This window comes from Lachancea lanzarotensis, scaffold LALA0S01, assembly GCF_000938715.1.
Source record: "Lachancea lanzarotensis genome assembly LALA0, scaffold LALA0S01, whole genome shotgun sequence".
NCBI lineage: Eukaryota > Fungi > Ascomycota > Saccharomycetes > Saccharomycetales > Saccharomycetaceae > Lachancea > Lachancea lanzarotensis.
In genome coordinates this window covers 1,739,174-1,756,250 of record NW_019212879.1, presented here as the reverse complement: position 1 = coordinate 1,756,250, position 17,077 = coordinate 1,739,174, and the positions used below count along the sequence as shown (strand labels likewise).

At 44.5% G+C, this 17,077-nt stretch overlaps 7 protein-coding genes across 7 annotated transcripts; 4 read left to right on the top strand and 3 right to left on the bottom strand.

Annotated features, from left to right (window-relative positions):
* Positions 1 to 509: 509 nt before the first annotated feature.
* Positions 510 to 4,616, top strand: BNR1 (LALA0S01e18756g1_1; the record flags this gene model as incomplete). The annotated part of the gene is made up of 1 exon (XM_022774976.1): positions 510 to 4,616. One exon carries the CDS (start codon positions 510 to 512, stop codon positions 4,614 to 4,616), a length of 4,107 nt encoding a protein of 1,368 aa, XP_022627019.1.
* Positions 4,617 to 5,312: 696 nt separating this feature from the next.
* On the top strand, positions 5,313 to 6,407 carry AIM20 (LALA0S01e18734g1_1; the record flags this gene model as incomplete). Its single annotated transcript, XM_022774975.1, has 1 exon — positions 5,313 to 6,407. One exon carries the CDS (start codon positions 5,313 to 5,315, stop codon positions 6,405 to 6,407), a length of 1,095 nt encoding a protein of 364 aa, XP_022627018.1.
* A 164-nt stretch (positions 6,408 to 6,571) lies between these two features.
* COA1 (LALA0S01e18712g1_1) lies at positions 6,572 to 7,153 on the bottom strand (the record flags this gene model as incomplete). Its single annotated transcript, XM_022774974.1, has 1 exon — positions 6,572 to 7,153. The coding sequence occupies one exon, from the start codon at positions 7,151 to 7,153 to the stop codon at positions 6,572 to 6,574; it is 582 nt and encodes a 193-aa protein (XP_022627017.1).
* A 263-nt stretch (positions 7,154 to 7,416) lies between these two features.
* Positions 7,417 to 7,747, top strand: ATG44 (LALA0S01e18690g1_1; the record flags this gene model as incomplete). Its single annotated transcript, XM_022774973.1, has 2 exons — positions 7,417 to 7,425; positions 7,535 to 7,747. The coding sequence occupies 2 exons, from the start codon at positions 7,417 to 7,419 to the stop codon at positions 7,745 to 7,747; spliced, it is 222 nt and encodes a 73-aa protein (XP_022627016.1).
* A 202-nt stretch (positions 7,748 to 7,949) lies between these two features.
* BAS1 (LALA0S01e18668g1_1) lies at positions 7,950 to 10,139 on the bottom strand (the record flags this gene model as incomplete). The annotated part of the gene is made up of 1 exon (XM_022774972.1): positions 7,950 to 10,139. One exon carries the CDS (start codon positions 10,137 to 10,139, stop codon positions 7,950 to 7,952), a length of 2,190 nt encoding a protein of 729 aa, XP_022627015.1.
* A 1,013-nt stretch (positions 10,140 to 11,152) lies between these two features.
* Positions 11,153 to 14,086, top strand: UBP7 (LALA0S01e18646g1_1; the record flags this gene model as incomplete). The annotated part of the gene is made up of 1 exon (XM_022774971.1): positions 11,153 to 14,086. One exon carries the CDS (start codon positions 11,153 to 11,155, stop codon positions 14,084 to 14,086), a length of 2,934 nt encoding a protein of 977 aa, XP_022627014.1.
* Positions 14,087 to 14,325: 239 nt separating this feature from the next.
* GUT2 (LALA0S01e18624g1_1) lies at positions 14,326 to 16,248 on the bottom strand (the record flags this gene model as incomplete). The annotated part of the gene is made up of 1 exon (XM_022774970.1): positions 14,326 to 16,248. The coding sequence occupies one exon, from the start codon at positions 16,246 to 16,248 to the stop codon at positions 14,326 to 14,328; it is 1,923 nt and encodes a 640-aa protein (XP_022627013.1).
* Between the last annotated feature and the right edge of the window lie 829 nt (positions 16,249 to 17,077).

The following is a 17,077-nucleotide window of genomic DNA, read 5'->3' as shown; positions in this document are numbered from 1 at the left end:
CAAATTCGAAGTTCATAACTAAGCAGCTTCAGAAGCTAGCCCAGAAATCTACATGGTTAAAGACTATCCCCCGATGTCGTACCTGGAATTTGCTGAACAGGAAAGCAACTCACGAGTGCTAAATTGGAAGCCTGCAAAGAGCAATATCCGTGAGCTTCTGTTACAATTGCAAGTCGCAGCACGGAATTCAACAAGTTCTCAAGGCTGGCTTGATTGTTGATTCCTACGTCAGTTTGGGCTGTCCGATCGTGAACCCTATAAAACGCCATAATGCGTCAAATTTAGCGACTATGAAGTTGACTATGCTTCTCACGTTATGTCACGTGCTCTGTACTAGGTTCTTCGAGATGATGGTGCTCTTCGCTTCACATTCCACTATGTGAAAAGAGATGATATTTACAATAATGTAGATCAACTTTACTGACACTAACACACAAGAAAGTACTAACATTTTGTTAATTCACCTTGCAGCTGGACTGTACGTGCTCAAAAAGGCTTGATCTACGTTTATGGATGGAGAAAACGTGGACCTCTGGAAGAAACCGCATAAATATGATACCAGATCAATATCTTTGGACGATGCGATCAATCGCACGGACGCTTTGCGAGACCATGGAGTTATTTGTGCCGATAACACTGCAGCACTAGGTCTCAGTTTGGTCGGGGTTGGACTAACCGAAAGGTCTAAAAGATCAGGGCCTGGACCTTACGTTTCAAAAGCTCGAAATTTCTCCACAAATGACGTTGGCAAAGCTAGCATTAAACGTCCTAACTCTTACAGAGGAATTGGCGAAAGTGACCACGGCGGGCAAGCCTCAACCAATCATTCAAAGCTTCTACCCAGCAAAGAGGTTGTGGATGAGAGTTTTAATCAGTTATTAAAAAGTAGATCTTTCTTTTGGGGCACTGCCAGATCAGGTCTACTCAGTCTCAGTCATGAGCGTAAATGGCAACTCGTTTGCAAAGAACGGCGCTTGCAGGAAGAAAGTGGGACTGAAAAAAAGAGCAAATCCACGGGCGATGACATGCTCATCGATGCGCTAAAGTCAAAAGCGTATCCGCGGAAGCTCGTGGCTGACAACCTGTACGAAGTAGAAAGACTTCTTCGAAGAACTGACATCTGCGAATGGTTTTTAGAAAACGAAGGGACACAACAGCTGGTAGAAGCTGGCGATTCGCTTCGACTTGACGACATATACGTCTACCTTCGATGTTTTAAGACGTTGACCAACCACAAGAGTGGGAGATTAGCAGTGGCAGGAAATGAAAGATTCATCGAGTTTCTATGCAGCACTCTTGTACAGGAGAATGTTCATCTTCGAGTCAACCTCCTGAGTGCTGAGCTTTTACTGCTGCTGACTTTTGTAGAGGCTCATGATTGCTGCAATAATGTTTCTAAGCATTTAGAAAGCCGATATTCTCAGTGGTTTACATTTCTTGAGTCTTTACTCGATGGTAGTACTTCGGCGGACGAACAAACGACTCTACTTTTACCGGCGCTAAAACCGCAACAAATACTGCAGAATTACTGCTTAACTTCAGCCTTCCTCATAAACTCAGTTTTGCAGGTGGCCCCATCAAACGGAGAAAAGCTGAGACTCATCAAAGCATTCCAGGAGCTCAGATTGCATCGCGTATTTCATCTCATGACGAAGTTGGAGTATCAAGATTTAACCAATGAAATTGACAAATACAAATCAAACGAGGAACGGATTATCTCTGAGGCCAATCCAGCCCTGCCCGATCTCCTTGACATTTCGTATGGCCAACACTTGAACTCGATTGTTGAGCAAAGTCGAAACAATCCCTTGGAACACTCAGTGCACCAAGTATTTGAAAGTTTATCCCAGACCATAATGTCACGTACGATGTCAGATAGCTTGAAGGCACTCAAGCTATTTTGCTCGGTCTTGAACTACCTGAAAGACTATACTTATGGAGAGGATAACATGAACATCGACTCGGTAATAAATTTATCGCTCAACCAATTAGTGGACAACCTTCAATCAGATGAGATAGCTCAACGAGCTCTAGATGAATTGACATCTGTGCAAAAAAATCTTGAAAGCCTAGAGTTGGAAAATGACGCTTTGCGCCAAGAAAAAAATGTATCGAAGGCAAGTATAATGGTAGAACTGCAAAGAACCAAAGATGAGCTAGCTACAAAGCTAAAACACATTGAATCTTTAAGAGAAGAATTGGAACTGAGCAACAGGCAGAGGATTCAGGATAAAACGCTATTCGATAGGTCTCTTGCTAATAAGAGGTCAGTACCGCCCTCAAGGGCGGCTACGTTGAGCGCATTCGATCATATCAAGTTGAAATCGAAGAAGGACAATATTCCAAAACTTACACGCAATTGCTCGCTGTCCAAAAGTAGCAGATTTACGTCTCTGTCGGATTTGGTCAAAACCTTCGATAGCGACAGGGAACTGAGCCTGTCCAAGCGAGGTACCACGGCGGCCAACTCTGACGCTCCGTTTAACAACTCGGATGAGGAAACACACATTAATTTTGAGCGACCTTCTCAAAACATGGTAAACATGGACAAAAAGAAGAATGGTGAAGTCGCTACAGATGACGTTGTTGGTCGTAAAGGTTTTGGTTTAACAAAGCTGGCCATGGACCGAAGAACTGGTTCTGGATTTTTGTCTGCCACGCCTCCCATTATCGGGCCTGCGCCAGATCATCAAGGTGATATCACCAGAAAACCTGCACAGAGTGTATTTGATCGCAGAGAAATAAACCGTGGAGAGATGAAAAACTCATTAAACGAGGGGCACACCAGGATTAATGAAACAGCCTCTGAAAATGCTCAATTCTTGCCGCCAAGACAAATAATCGATGCCAGTTTCAAGCAAACAGTGCCCCCACCTCCTCCCCCACCATTACCACAAACGTTGCTTGGTCTCAAGCCGTCGGACATACAAGGTAGTTTAACAGGCGCGGTTGTACCGGCAAGCCTATCGACCAAAACTGTTCCTGGCCCGCCGCCGCCACCTCCGCCACCACCTCCCCCTCTGCCGAGTTTTCCCAATAGAGGAGCGGACAGCTTACCAATTTTACCATCGAACGATAAATCTAAAGAATCCCAAGCTACCAATAGTCCACCCGCAGCTCCACCGGCTCCCTCAAGCTTATCTCTTCTCATGTCATCGAGGCCTACCGAAAATTCAAAACCCCAGGTTCAATTGAAACAAATACATTGGGAGAAAATAGAAAATGTCACCGACACAATTTGGAACCAAGAGGATGGTCGGCAAGATGTTGCTTTCCATTTGAAAAATACTGGTATTTTTGATGAGATCAGTGAGTTATTTGAAGTCAAGAAGGCCAATGCCATGAAGGCGAGAACGGTCAGCTCGAGTGCCAAGGGCAAAATATCAATACTGGCAAGAGACCTCGCACAGCAATTTGGTATCAATTTGCATATGTTCTCAAATTTGTCGGTGGAGGATTTTGTTCTTAAAGTGCTGCATTGTGATCGAGAGGTGATCAACAACCAAAGTGTGTTGGAGTTTTTCGCTCGAGAAGATCTGAGTAACATCCCTCACAGCACGGCGATTAAATTTGAGCCATACGCTACAAATTATGAAATTAAAAAGAACCCAACTCTTGACAGCGGAAAACTGGAACGTGCTGACCGCATCTTCTTGGAACTTTGCTTCAATCTGAAAAGTTACTGGAATAGTCGCTCCGCATGTCTTTTGACCCTAGCAGTTTACGAAAAGGATTATTTCGACATAATGTACAAGCTGCAAAGGGTTGACGACGCTGTGAATGCGTTAAAATCATCAAAAAAATTACAAGAGGCTTTAATGGTGATTGTAGAAATCGGCAACCACATGAACCGCAAGCAGGCTCCTGGAATTAAAATCAGCTCTTTACAAAAGCTGGCTTTTGTCAAGTCGAGTGCGGACAGCCATACCTCGCTGTTGCATGTCGTGGAAAGGGTTTTACGAGAAAAATGCAGGGACGCTTATGGATTTGTGACTGATTTGACCAAAGTGACGGATCTGGGCAACCTTGTGGTAGGCCAGATTGAGCAAGACTGCCAAGAGTATTTGAAGCGCATCACGTCGATGAAACAGTCCTTGGAAAAAGGGCGACTTTCTGATCCCAAAGTTTTACATCCGGAGGACCGGCTTTTGGTGAAAGTAGGGTCGAAAGTGGAGACCGCGACGCGGAAATCGAACCTGTTGCGAAATCAGTGTGCGCTTACAATGCGCGGGCTTGAAAACCTGATGAAACTGTACGGAGAAGACGGTCGGAACGCAGACTCCAAAAACGAGTTTTTACATCATTTTGCAAGATTCGTGCAGCAGTTCAAGAAGGCTGCCAAGGACAACCTAGAGAAGGAAGAGATGGAGCGTGTTTACAGACAGCGTACCGAGTTTTTGCAGAATAAAAACGCAAGCGCCGGTGGTACAAGTGAGGAGGGACCGCTGTCGTCCGTAGAGCAAGAACAGGACGACACAGTGGATGTTCTTATTAAAAGACTTCGGGGCTTGAGCAATAAGGAAGAGCGATTATCTTCAACATCGAAACGGAAGTCCGATGATCGCCAACTCTGGGTCAGGACCAAAGATGTGCTAAGTAGCATTCAAAAGATTTGAGAAATGGTGTTTATGTGTGGGTGGAGAGGTGTATGGGTTCTGTTGGTGTGTGGGTGTTTGGGTGACTGGGTGGAGTGTTTAACTCACCACCCACACATCCCTGGTACCACGTGGTTGATTATGTCATCGCTTTTTCTTACTTTCTTCAATTTTTCTTTTTTTGGATTATTATCATTGTTCTGGCCCAAATCCGTGCAGCGATCATTTTTTTGCCAAATTCCCTTTCAAAACGACAAGCCGCACGGAGATTTTCACAACAATTACACTCTGGTACCATACGCCAATGTTTCGAGAAGACCTCTCACTATCAAAACATCGCTTGAAGATAACAACGTTCGAGGATTTGGTTGAAAACCTTAAATCGCTACGCACGAATAGCGAATTCTTCTTGGCTTTCTCTCCCGAAAACGAAAATTGGTGGAAAAGCTAAAGAAAGAGAGAAATAGAAATAGAAAATCTAACGGGCCGACTTGGAAGGTAAAAGTAAGTTAGAATAACGAAAGAACGGTTCGATAATTACTTTAGGAAGATTAATTGGGACTAAAGTAACCAGAGTTTCAAAAACCGTTGGGAAAAATAGAAGTGGGCCTCTTTTTTTTTCGGTTAGCTTTCCTCGACAGAAGACAGTCTTGATCCTACAGTTTTAGTGCGTTCGGTTATTCCGCTGGTAGCTTTCGTTGTTGACTCTCTAACTTAATGGTGGACGGGGTTTCAGTAGCGGTGGGATGTGCAGTGGGCATCCCGTGCGGTATAGCAGTGGTAGTGGCCGTGGCGTTCTGGTTGCTGATGCAGAGACGGTTCCGGAAAGAAAGAGAAGAAGACGCTGAATCAGTGGGCGGAGATGGAGCCATCAGTTTCACAAATATGGAAGCGTTGCGGGAGAAGAAGATTGAAGAGCAAGACCTGGAAAAGTCAGAGGCAGTCCAGCACGCTGCAGAGGGCTCGTCGTCGTCAGATCTAACACACACGCTCGAAAGCAGCACCGCGGGAGGAGGAGGAAGTGCTGCCGGCTCTACACCCGCCAACAACGGCAAATTCAGAAAATGGGGGTTCAAAACCGATTCCGCAGCAAAACCAAGCAGAAGAAATACGTATATGCCGGCATATCGTAAAAAACTCAACTCGTCAATCGGTTCCCTACACCAGGGCTCGGACTCGGGCAGCACTAGACCCCAAGACGGCCTTCGCACTCCAAATGACAGCTCCTCGACGTCCCTTGGTGACATGAAACCCAGCAACAACGCGTCGTCCGCTAATGAACCAACGGTTCTAGACCAGATGATCCCAGTATTGGCTCATCGCGACACATCTGACTCTGCTCTGGCCACGCGGTCAGATTTCAGTCTCACACATGACAAACACTCCAGTAACGACAATCTCATCAAAAATCTACAAACCCACGATTTCGGATCATATCCGAGGAGAAGATCCTCGGTGAATCTGAACAGCATGGCTTCCGCCAACATTTCCACTTCTTCGGTCGCCACCCGGTCGTCCTCGACACATTCGCATGCCAAAGGTTCCGAAAACGTGTTTGGAACTCCCACCAGTAATAAGACTGGTAATGGCGTACCGGAACAATCAAAGGAACTACGCGATGACCAATCCGCCATCGATCTTGCTGAAAATGGCTTGGTAGACGACAAACGAGACTACTACATGCTAAGGAACAATTACGATGTCAAAAATGGCGGTGAAATTGCAGAAGAGGATCAATACGAGAATGAATTCACAAACTACTCTGAAAGTAAGCGAGAGTTCATCAATAGCTTGAAACCTCGAAAGCATTGATTGGGGGTATGTCTTTTTCATAAGAACCAACATCCCGCGCCGATACTATTGGCTCGCCCGTCCTGGTTCGTGGGATAAACTTCCTCTTTATGGGATAAAAAATGGGCACGCAACGCATATTTAGCAATTGTATTCTATTTACATGATGATCGTCGAAAACCGCTTTACAAGCTTCTAGTTCCTTCCTCGCTTAAGAGGTCAATTTTCTTCTCGCCCACCGTCACGCTCCAGTCGTGGATCAAAAATTCTTGGTGCTTGTTTTCTCTGTCCGCTACCAATTTGACAACTCCCTGTACGTTTTTAGAGCCCTTGATGTAGAACGAGATGTTGACCTTTCCGGCAACCTGGTTCAAGTCTCCGAAAACCCAAGGCACCAGACCATCGAAATCAATGCTGTCTCCCAACAGATCTCTTATAGCCTGTGATCTACGCATGTGGTACAGCGAATTGGAAACGATGGGAGACTGCGTTTTTTCGTAGTTGAAGATGCATGCCAACGACACACCGATGGCCACGGCAAAAAGCCCCAATTGTACACGGTTTTTCACTCTGTCCTTTGTGGGGTCTGGAAGTTCTCTTTCGATACGTAGCGGCTTAGTTTTGTCCTTCAGCACAATTGGTTCTACGGCCTCTTGAGAAGAAGCCCCACTATTGGCTTTGGCTGAAAGACTGCGATATAGGACAGGAAAGAGTCGAGGTTGACTACCGATTTTTCTTACACCTCCGCCAACGACTTGTTTCAACATCTTGATAAAAGTACGTGGATTTCGATTTTTGACCCAAACAATTGATAAAGCTTTAAATCGTCAACTTCTGGTTCATTCACGTTTGTAGCTAGTTCGTTTCTGGTCAATATTCTTAGATTCTAGTTATATTAGAAATTTTTGACGTCTTCCTATATAGATGAAATATATCTAAATATTCACTACTCTCTAGTCGAATAGTTTAAGAATCCTTTGCTCAAAAAACTTTAACAACTGAAGTCGATAAAATCGATTGAACAATCAAGATGACACTTGTAAGTTAATTTAGGCCTTTGCCGAATTTTGCTACTCTGAGTTTTTAGAATAGGTTTTACCCGTTCGGTATTTGTATAGATACTAACTAGCAATTGTGAAATTTGACAGATCGGCAAAGCGGTTCACTTTTCAATCGATCTGACTCTTCTCTCCGTGTGTCTTGCCGGGGTTAAGAGAAATACTGGTTTGACGCCGAAACTCGAGACGATCGAAGATTCCCACGTCAGAAAATATGCGCTCAAATACCTCAACCTAGGAGAATCTTGTTATGACTACACAGTCGCCTATTTGGGTTCTTCCCAGTATTTCGCCAGAAAGTAAGAATTTGAATGCACATTTCCAGGTCGTTTAATGTTGTCCAGTGTCATCTAACAGAACTTTGCTGATCCTACCCATCTTTCTCTCTCTCTTCTCTTTTGTTTGCTGCTCTCCGGTGCTATGAGGTTTGTCTACTAAGTCTTAATTTCAATATTCTGCTTCATCGATATGTGCTATATTTACGCTTCCGACTCGTGGGTTGTGGTCAGCTAGGGTTGAAAGGCAGACCCCGGTGTACCGACTCAGGATTATTGGTGTAGTTGCTTCGCGGTACTGCTGTGTCTGGTATTTTTGGCATCTTGGGGCTCTTTCCATCGTTCCTTACCCGTGTCGAATCAGCTTGTTCCTCGTAAAAGTTGTAGAGGTAATCGTACTCATCGAGCGGACCTTCATGACCGGACTTGTGTGAGCTCGAAGAGGGTACCGCTGCAAGCGAACGCAAGCTTTCCCAGAAATCCAAATCTTCTTCCTCTAACGTACCGGACACTGTATTGTTTGTACCGCCTTCAACATCCTTAGGTGTCGCACCACTGGAGCGATATCGATCCAATGGAGTGTTTTCATCCCAAACCAGCTCTCTTCTCTTTTTTCTAACCTTGTGCCTGTATTGTGGAGAAGTTGAACTTTCACTTGCCGGCCGTACCATACCGCGATTCTTAGCAAGTGAAGACGAACTCAGATGTGGTTTCATTGTGGGCGGTAGGTAATTGAAATGATACTGTCTATGTGGCGGAATCTCCTCCATTTCTGCCCCTGGAGTGGAACGCGACCCAATCGAGCTGCCGTTCCCAGGCTTCTGATGGTAAGCAGATAGGACAGAATACTGCTGAGATGAAGGATGACCAGTCGCTAACGGATCCGACTCCTGGTCAAACACAAGACCTGAAAAATTAGGCGATCTGCCCAGAAAATCAGTTTCGAAAGGACGAGTATTGTGTGACTTTTGAGCCCTCGCCTCACTGATACCATATGGTGGCATACCGCCGAGAAGCTCGTCAGTAAATGAAAGGCCTGGGACCTCTCCTGGATGATGGCCGGATCCAAAATTATTGTGAATATGTTGATGAATGGATATTGTCAGCGAGCTTTGTCGCGCCTGTTGTATAAGTTCCTGAACGAGTTCCGAATTTGATATCAAACCACCAGAAACTGATCTTCCCATTCCATCAGAAAGTGAATAGCCCCAATCTATTCTTGAAGATTGGGGTCTCCTCTTGTATGTAGATGTCTTTCTAATTTTTTGATCAGCCGTCGACGCTTCGGGAGGTGAATGAGCTAACCCTGTCCTTTTATCTTGAGTAATTTGTTGCTGGTGTATATCCTCTGGCGAGTAAGTTGAGGTAGGTTGAGTGCCATTGTTTGCTGATTGTCCGACTTGCGGTCGTTCGGTAAATGGAGATGTCTGTGCTTGAAGGGGACTTAAGTTCTCCTCTTCCTCTAAGGCCGGTTTTTGGACATGATTATGCTGTTGTGTTGGGTTGGTGTGCGTTGGCCAGTCTTCTTTTTCAGGCGAATCCAACTCTGATTGGGAATTAGACGAAGAGTCATTCGAGGAGACAGGGTGCAGAAGCTCCAGTGGCTTTTCAGAACATTCATTACTGTTTTTTACGTTCTCACCATCCGGAGGCAATTGTTCGTCTTTCATTTCTTCCAGTTTTACTCGCAGACTTTCCCTTAGCTCGTCTAACGATTGATGAGGTTCACTTTGGGATGTTCCTTGGACCGCTTTAGTGATTTCTTCCGACGCTTTCCCGCGCATTATCATTGTGATGATCTTTCTCCATCTGTTGCGACAAGTGAGGCTTGGACGTGACTCCATTTCAAGTGAAATTTTGCGCCAACTAGTCCCGTACTGTTTAACTTTACTGATTAGCGCCAAGTCTTCCTCTAGTCTCCAGTCTCGCAGCCTGTCCTTAGTGCTTGGATCCAACACTTCAATGTATCGTTTCGCACATTGATCTTCGGTCCTTCCTGGTATTTCAGATGATACTTTGAGCCAGTGGGGCCCCCACTGGGCGAATGATCGCATCAAAAGCTCGTCCTCTTTCACGGTCCATTTTCCCTTGCGTAAGTTCGGATCTAGTGAGCTCACCCATCTTTTTCTGATGTCCTTTGGTTTCCGTACGGTTCTGTCGAAATGAGTTGCAATCTCATCCCATGGCATATTCTTGCATACTTCATTAGATTGCTGGATTGTTTTCATCGAATCAATCCCATTTTCAAACCCAAATCGCACGAGATGCTTATTGACACAGCTTCTCAGTAGATCATCTTCTTCTTTGCTCCAGGGCTTACGAGCTTTCAGCCTGTGAGTTTGATACCCAAGGCTTCTGGTTACATCCAAGGGATCGATTTTTAAGTTTTTAGTTTTGCCAAGAGCCTGGTTCTTGACCATTTGGGTTCACTCTTGAGCTTTACCGAAACTATCAAACGTCACACAATACTGAATGTAGTGGGACTTGTAGAGTTGCGGTTGGTAGGCTTGCTCATCGCATCGTCAAGCTCATCTCAGTGACGTTTAATTTTCAGTATTATAGATAGATATCGCCTTACACGAGTTGTGCTTATCGAATAAAGTTACCCAAAACTTTAAAAAAGCACGGCATGCACCGCAAAGATATGACCAGATCTCTCATCAATATTTCGCGACCCAGCAATTGATAAACGCCATGTCTTTCCGAGCCCTTTTCTTTCAGACTAGAGAAATATCCATTCATTACGTTGTGATCCTAACCACGTGACGTAATGACAGCGACAGGATTTGACAATGTAGTCAAGAAACCTGAATAGCTGTGGGTACACGAACTACAAGCACATATGCGAGGTAGCCACACATACGTTCAGATCAGTCAAAATAATAATGCATAAGTGTTACATCCTTTTTTTTTTCTGATTCGAGAAAGATGAAAAATCCAAGAATCGTAGGCGTGGTTTGACCAAACTACCAAATCTTCTTTTAAACATCAAATTTTTCACGAAGAGTTACAACCATAGGCTACATGAACAAAAAGTAGTATCTCGCAAACATTTGTAACATTACAAAGTGCTTAGAACGGTGGTAGTACTCAAGCCACTCCTACGACTCAACCTGGCCCGTACATGGAGTGAAAAAAAACGATTATGTGTTACTGGCTAATTCCAAGTGTGAATGCCAGCTCCACAACCACCACGACCATCACCACCTTCTGTTGAGGACAGAACGACACTTACTGCCAAAGTGACACCAAGTCGCTCTTCACGAAATCTTCCTATTTTTATAGTGATGAGATCCATATCATTAATAGAAGCATGCATACCCTGGCTGAGCGTAACTCAACCATTAACCATATCTTCGCTATCAATCCTCAGGCTTCTAACTGTGCATCCGTATATCCCAATCCAGGTAACTGGGTATAAATTATACATCGGATGGCAAGTCTCCTTACTCCAGAGTATTCTGATGAGCTGCTACAATTCGTCACTGAAGTGTACACGCAGGATATAGCACACTATTTCCCCAAGTTAAGACTCGAAAAACTGATAAATCTGCTGGAACATGCTGAATATCTGTTCGAGTCCTATCGACAGTCTTTACAAAATAACCAGAAAGACGATTTACTCACTGCGTATGTTGTGGGCTGCTTTTACATTTACTTGATCATACCGCGGTCAATTCAGTTCAATTCCCGGGACAAATCGTATGCCATATATGCGGATCTAAAAAAGTACTATCAGGACGAGACTCATATGACAAATGTTTTATTGATGGTCACAAGTGTGATAGACACGATGAGCAAAGATGAGCACGAGATTGATCGAATAGATCGTAAAAGGGCCTACTCAGTCCCCCGCATAACTACCACCGAGAGATTGCGGCAAATCGCACTTAATGAAGAACAATCGATTTCTCCGAACAATCCAGAACCTGAAAATGACTCCACAATGTGGACAGCACCGGATCTTGAACCAAATGATCATCTGAAAGTAAACCTGGGTTCTCTGAGCTCATCTGCGTCCCTCATGGCAGATCAAATTTTCAGTAAAGCGCTGTCTTCTTCGTCAGACGAGTATGACCCTCTTGTCGCGGCTACCAGCTCAGAATTGAGAAATCGAAGGGGATCCGCTCCATCTAAATCGACTTTGAAGCTAGAAGTGGAAAAGAACTTTGGCGAAGGAATTCATTCCCAGGGCGTCGATCGCTACAAGACACATAGAAAGGACTCATACCATTCAGTGCACATGGGTGGTGATGATTACGACAGTTTTTCGTTCAACCTTGCGAGATTGCAAAAACAAGCTGTTATAAGTTGTGACCAACTATTTGACATTCTTTCAAGTAGCGAGAAAAATGACCTTCTCTTGGTGGATTTGAGACTCGCGAGGAGATTTCAGTCTAATCATATTATTGCTCCGAGCTTAGTGAATATAGATCCGAAGGATTTATGGAATAAGAACGCTGACACTACAATAGACAACAGCACCCAAATTCAACCTCTTGCGGGCAAAACATTTTTCCAGAGAAGGTCTGAATACAAGCGCATCATATACTACACCGATATGAAAACCTTTATGCGCCTAAATTTCGACTACCAATTGGTGTTTTTCCAGCTAATCTACAACTCAGGCAAGACACTACAATGTGTACCTCAAGTCTTACTAGGTGGCTACGAGCAGTGGAAACGTTTTGTAACGAAGATATCCCAAACTCGTCCAATTCGTAAAGAAGACTTTCTACTCAATTTTGTCAAAAGCGAGGCTCTTCAAACGAGCGAGAAGACGCATGGGACTCCGCCTCCACAATTTGCTCCCCCATCGGTACCTCCACCACCTATACCGATGGAGGTTGATACAGGTGGGCTGCGCGAGTCTTACGACCGCCCACCGTTTCCGCTTCCACCTAAAGAACCTCTTCATCGGGAACCATATATGGGAAGACCGCACACAGAGTTCCAAAAGCCGAAAAACTTGGCACTCGTTCCTCAGCATCAGCACCAGCATCAGCATCAGCATCATCATCATCAGCATCATCACCAGAACGTCGCCCATGACCCCTCCTCTTTTATTCCAACGATTGAAGAAAGCACAAATGAATATGTCGCCCTATCAATCACCGGGCTTCGAAACTCGGGTAATACTTGTTACATCAACAGCATGCTCCAATGCCTTTTTGCGACTAAGCCTTTTAGAGATCTATTCTTATCCAGTGGTTACGAGAAATATTTCTCTTCCAAGTATCGGAATCCAAATCAACTGTCAAAATATTTCCACCTTCTTTTCAAGAAGATGTATTTAAATGGTGGTTGTTCCGTTGTTCCCTCTGGATTCCTAAAGGCTTGCAATGCACTTCGCCCGGATCTGAAAATTCCACACGATCAACAAGATACGCAGGAGTTTCTGTTGTTTTTATTGAGTCAGCTTCACGACGAATTGTCTGAATCCAACTACGTTGCGATTGACTATCCTGAACTTGTGCTCCATGATGACAATAAATTACAAGTAGACGGGAATGAATACGACAGCTGGTATGATAAACATCTCTCGGCAAATGGTATTTCTCCCATCGATAGTATCTTTCAAGGCCAAATTGAAAACGGGTTGTTATGTCAACGCTGCGGCCACACCTCGTATAACTATTCGGTTTTCTACGTTTTGTCATTACCCATCCCTGGAAAGTCATCGACTTTCGGCCAAAAGAAGAAAATCAGACTGGAGGACTGCATCAATCTTTACACAAGCGATGAGCAGTTAACAAACGAAAATGCATGGGACTGTCCGAATTGCGGAAGCTCTGTTTCTGGTCAAGGTCCTGACGATGACAGGAGAAAAAAGAAGTTTTTGCTATCTCCAGATGGCCGTGGCAGTAGCCGAAGCAACTTTTTCAAGTTGCGCACTAAGTCAAGAAGCAGATCGATGTCTCCGTTTGGAAAACAGAGCACGAAAACAGCGTCCAACCCAAAGGAGTGGAAGCAGAAGAAGCTTACGTCGATAAAAACGCTCAACTTCATTTCTCTACCCTTCGTTCTTACAATCCATTTGTCAAGGTTTTATTATGATCTTACGAAAAAGAATGACAAAGTTATCACCTATCCGCTGAGGCTAGGTATTGTATTAAAAAATGGTGAAGTGGTCAATTACAGACTTTATGCCATTGCTAATCATTTCGGTAATCTGATTAGTGGACATTACACATCACTGGTCAACAAGGACCTGACACATGAGCTGAACAATGGTAATCAAAAATGGTATTATTTTGACGACGAAGTTGTGAAAAGAGACACAAACCATGGAGATATCGATGCAGGCATTACAAGTGTCTCCAGTGGCGATGTCTACGTTTTGTTTTACGAGAGAATAAAGGAATGAACTGCGTGAGGAAGCGATTTAATCGGCAGATTCTGATAAAGAGCTTCATATTACTCAATAGATTTGATCAAAATGATTATCATGGATAAAGAAGGCGTCGCTGTTTCAATAGCATCCAGCTTTTGATTTTGGTGTAAACGTTGTTATTATCGTTAAATTGTCATCATCACAGGAATATTTACTGACTCTGCTATTATATATAACGCAGCTATCATTACATTATTACTCAAGAGCTCGCGCTAAACACCAAAAGTCTTGATGAAATCGGAGGATCTTTGTCTCTCAGCTTGTCTTCTGTCCTCGTCCCATCCTAGTTCATCTCCCATGACGCTCACGGTCCCGTCGACCGCTTCTAATGCCTGTCTTGCATCCAGAAATCCGAATCTTGTTCTTCTCATCAAAAAGTCCAAGGCTGTTCTTGTATACTCGAACTGAAGACTGTATTTCAATTCGCCAATGGTGAATGGGTAACGGAACGAGTCGAAGTTTACGTTCTTGAAGACAGAGACTGTTTCTCTACCCCCGAAAGTGACAGGTAATTGGTTTCTCTCATCTTTTTGAAACATTTCACAAATTATTGGAGCACGAGTTCCGTAGTTGTTTGCTAGATGTTCCGCCATCTTGCTTGAAAGGTGGTATTTTTGAGCAAGCAAGGCAACAAAATTAGGATCCCAGCCTTCGGCCCCTGCAAGTTTAATTTTTTTAGTGACACAAGGCTTTGCTTGGAAATGGCCAACTTTGACAACTTCATCAATAGTCTCTTCTGCCATTTCTCTATAAGTAGTCCATTTACCACCTGCGATTGTCACAAGGCCATTATCGGAAGTGAATAGAAAATGGTTTCTAACGAGACCTTGAGTGGAGTTCACGTCATCGGTTTCTTTCAAAGTCCTAGGGTCTCTGACTAGTGGTCTGATACCTGCCCATGCACTCATAACGTCGTCCCGCTTCACAGGAAACTTAATGTAATGTTGCAATTCTTTCAAGATATCTTGGATATCCGCTTCAGCAGCGGTTGGGTTTTCGGGAACTTGTTTCATTGGGATATCGGTGGTACCGGCAAGAACTTTGCCCTGCCATGGCAGAAAGAACATAACTCTGCCATCTGAGGTCTTTGCATCTAGTAAACCAATATCTTTTGGGCAGTAGAATGAGGGCAATACAATGTGAACACCGGCAGATGGAACAACCATTCGAGGGTTCGAAACAGCAATACGGGAACCAATGGAATCATGACCTTCGTTAGCAAATTGGACCAAATCGTTTCTGGGTAGCCCGTCTTTCGAGTTATCCATTTGCAGTAGACGATCACTGAAGGGACCAGTTGCATTTACAACAACTTTGGCCTTAATGCTAAACTCCTTTCCGCTCTCACGGTCGCGCGCCATGGCACCCTCGATATGACCTGTTTCCTTGTTTTTCAGCAGTTGAGTGATTTCAACGTAGTTCAAAACGGTGGCACCGCGCTCGATGGCAGTTACGGCCAAAGCGGTATTCATTCTGGAATCGTTAAAGGAACCGTCGTGATAAACCAGCCCGGCTTTCAAAATCGAGGCGTCGAGCATGGGGGCCGCTTCAGAGGCGCGTTTGGCGCTCATCATGTAGGAGCTTTTCAGGTTTTGCGAGCCTGCAAACAAATCGTACATCTTGCAACCAACGTAAAAGTAAGGTACTTGCCAGTAGTTGTAAACGGGGATCATGATGGGAAGAATCTTACACAAATGTGGAGCGGTTTCCAGCATGTGGCCACGTTCGTTCAGAGCTTCTATCACCAAATCCAATTGGGCTTTGGAAAGTTCCCAAAACGCTTTTTCCAAGTATCTGACACCTCCATGAGCCATTTTGGTGGATTTCGATGAAGTTCCGGATGCAAAATCGTTCATTTCGACCAGCGCCACGTTCAGCCCACGCGTGGACGCGTCAACTGCGGACCCGGTCCCGGTGGCACCGCCTCCGATGATGAGAACGTCGAATTCCTCGGTTTTGGCCATTTTATCCAAAAGTTCTGCACGGGTGGGCAAATCAGGCACCCGCGCGGAGAGCTTGCTCGTAACGCGAACGTCATTTTGGAAATACGGTTTGGTCCACTCGTACGTGGCATACCCACCTATAGCCAAACTAGCAGTCTGTAAAGCTCGTTTGGAGACAACTCGACTAAACATGTTGGGGGTGTGGTTTGATGAATTTTACAGCTACTGGGCGCACAATTGGTGACACACAAACACTGGATATGAGGGGAAAGGAAAGGAAAACAACAAACGACGAAAAAAAAAATTTTAGCCGCCGACTGTTTTCACTCTGTTTTTTTTTAGTGACTCGTGTTTTCCACAGTTTCTGACTCGGGAATATCGGGCACCCCTTTTTTTTCTCTGTCACAAAAACACAAAAACACAAAAACGCGAAAAATGCAACGACAATATCAACAAGAACAACAAAAAAAAGTATAAAGAATTCTATCTTTCCAGACCAAACGCGTGACGCTTGTTACTTCGGTTTCTCCTGTTTGTTCTGTTTGATTTTCTACAATTCCAAAATTCTGGGGTTACCTGTCATCCGATTTTGCGCCTCCTTTATATACTTGGGTTTTTTTTTTTTCCCTGTTTCGAACTCCCCTTTTTTGAAATAGCAATACACGGCGATGTGTGACGGCACGGAACCGAACAATCATGGCAGGCTAATTAGCCAATTAGCCAATTAGCCAATTAGTGATTATGGTATGGTAGGTGTGTAATACTTCACCATGACACACATACTCACGGCACAAGCCCGCCAAGTTCTGTGTGCGAATGTGTCTGGGTCATGATATGGGTAGAGAAAATCCAGAACGTATGTTTTAGGCTCGACGGGAGGGGAGGGATTGTGTCCCTCTGGTCTCGAGGCTCGATGGGAGACGTGGGACGGGAAAGATGTACATGCACAGGGAACGAAACGGTGACTTACGGGTTGGACCGATGGGACCGGTGGGGACTCTCACACACAACCAATTAAGAC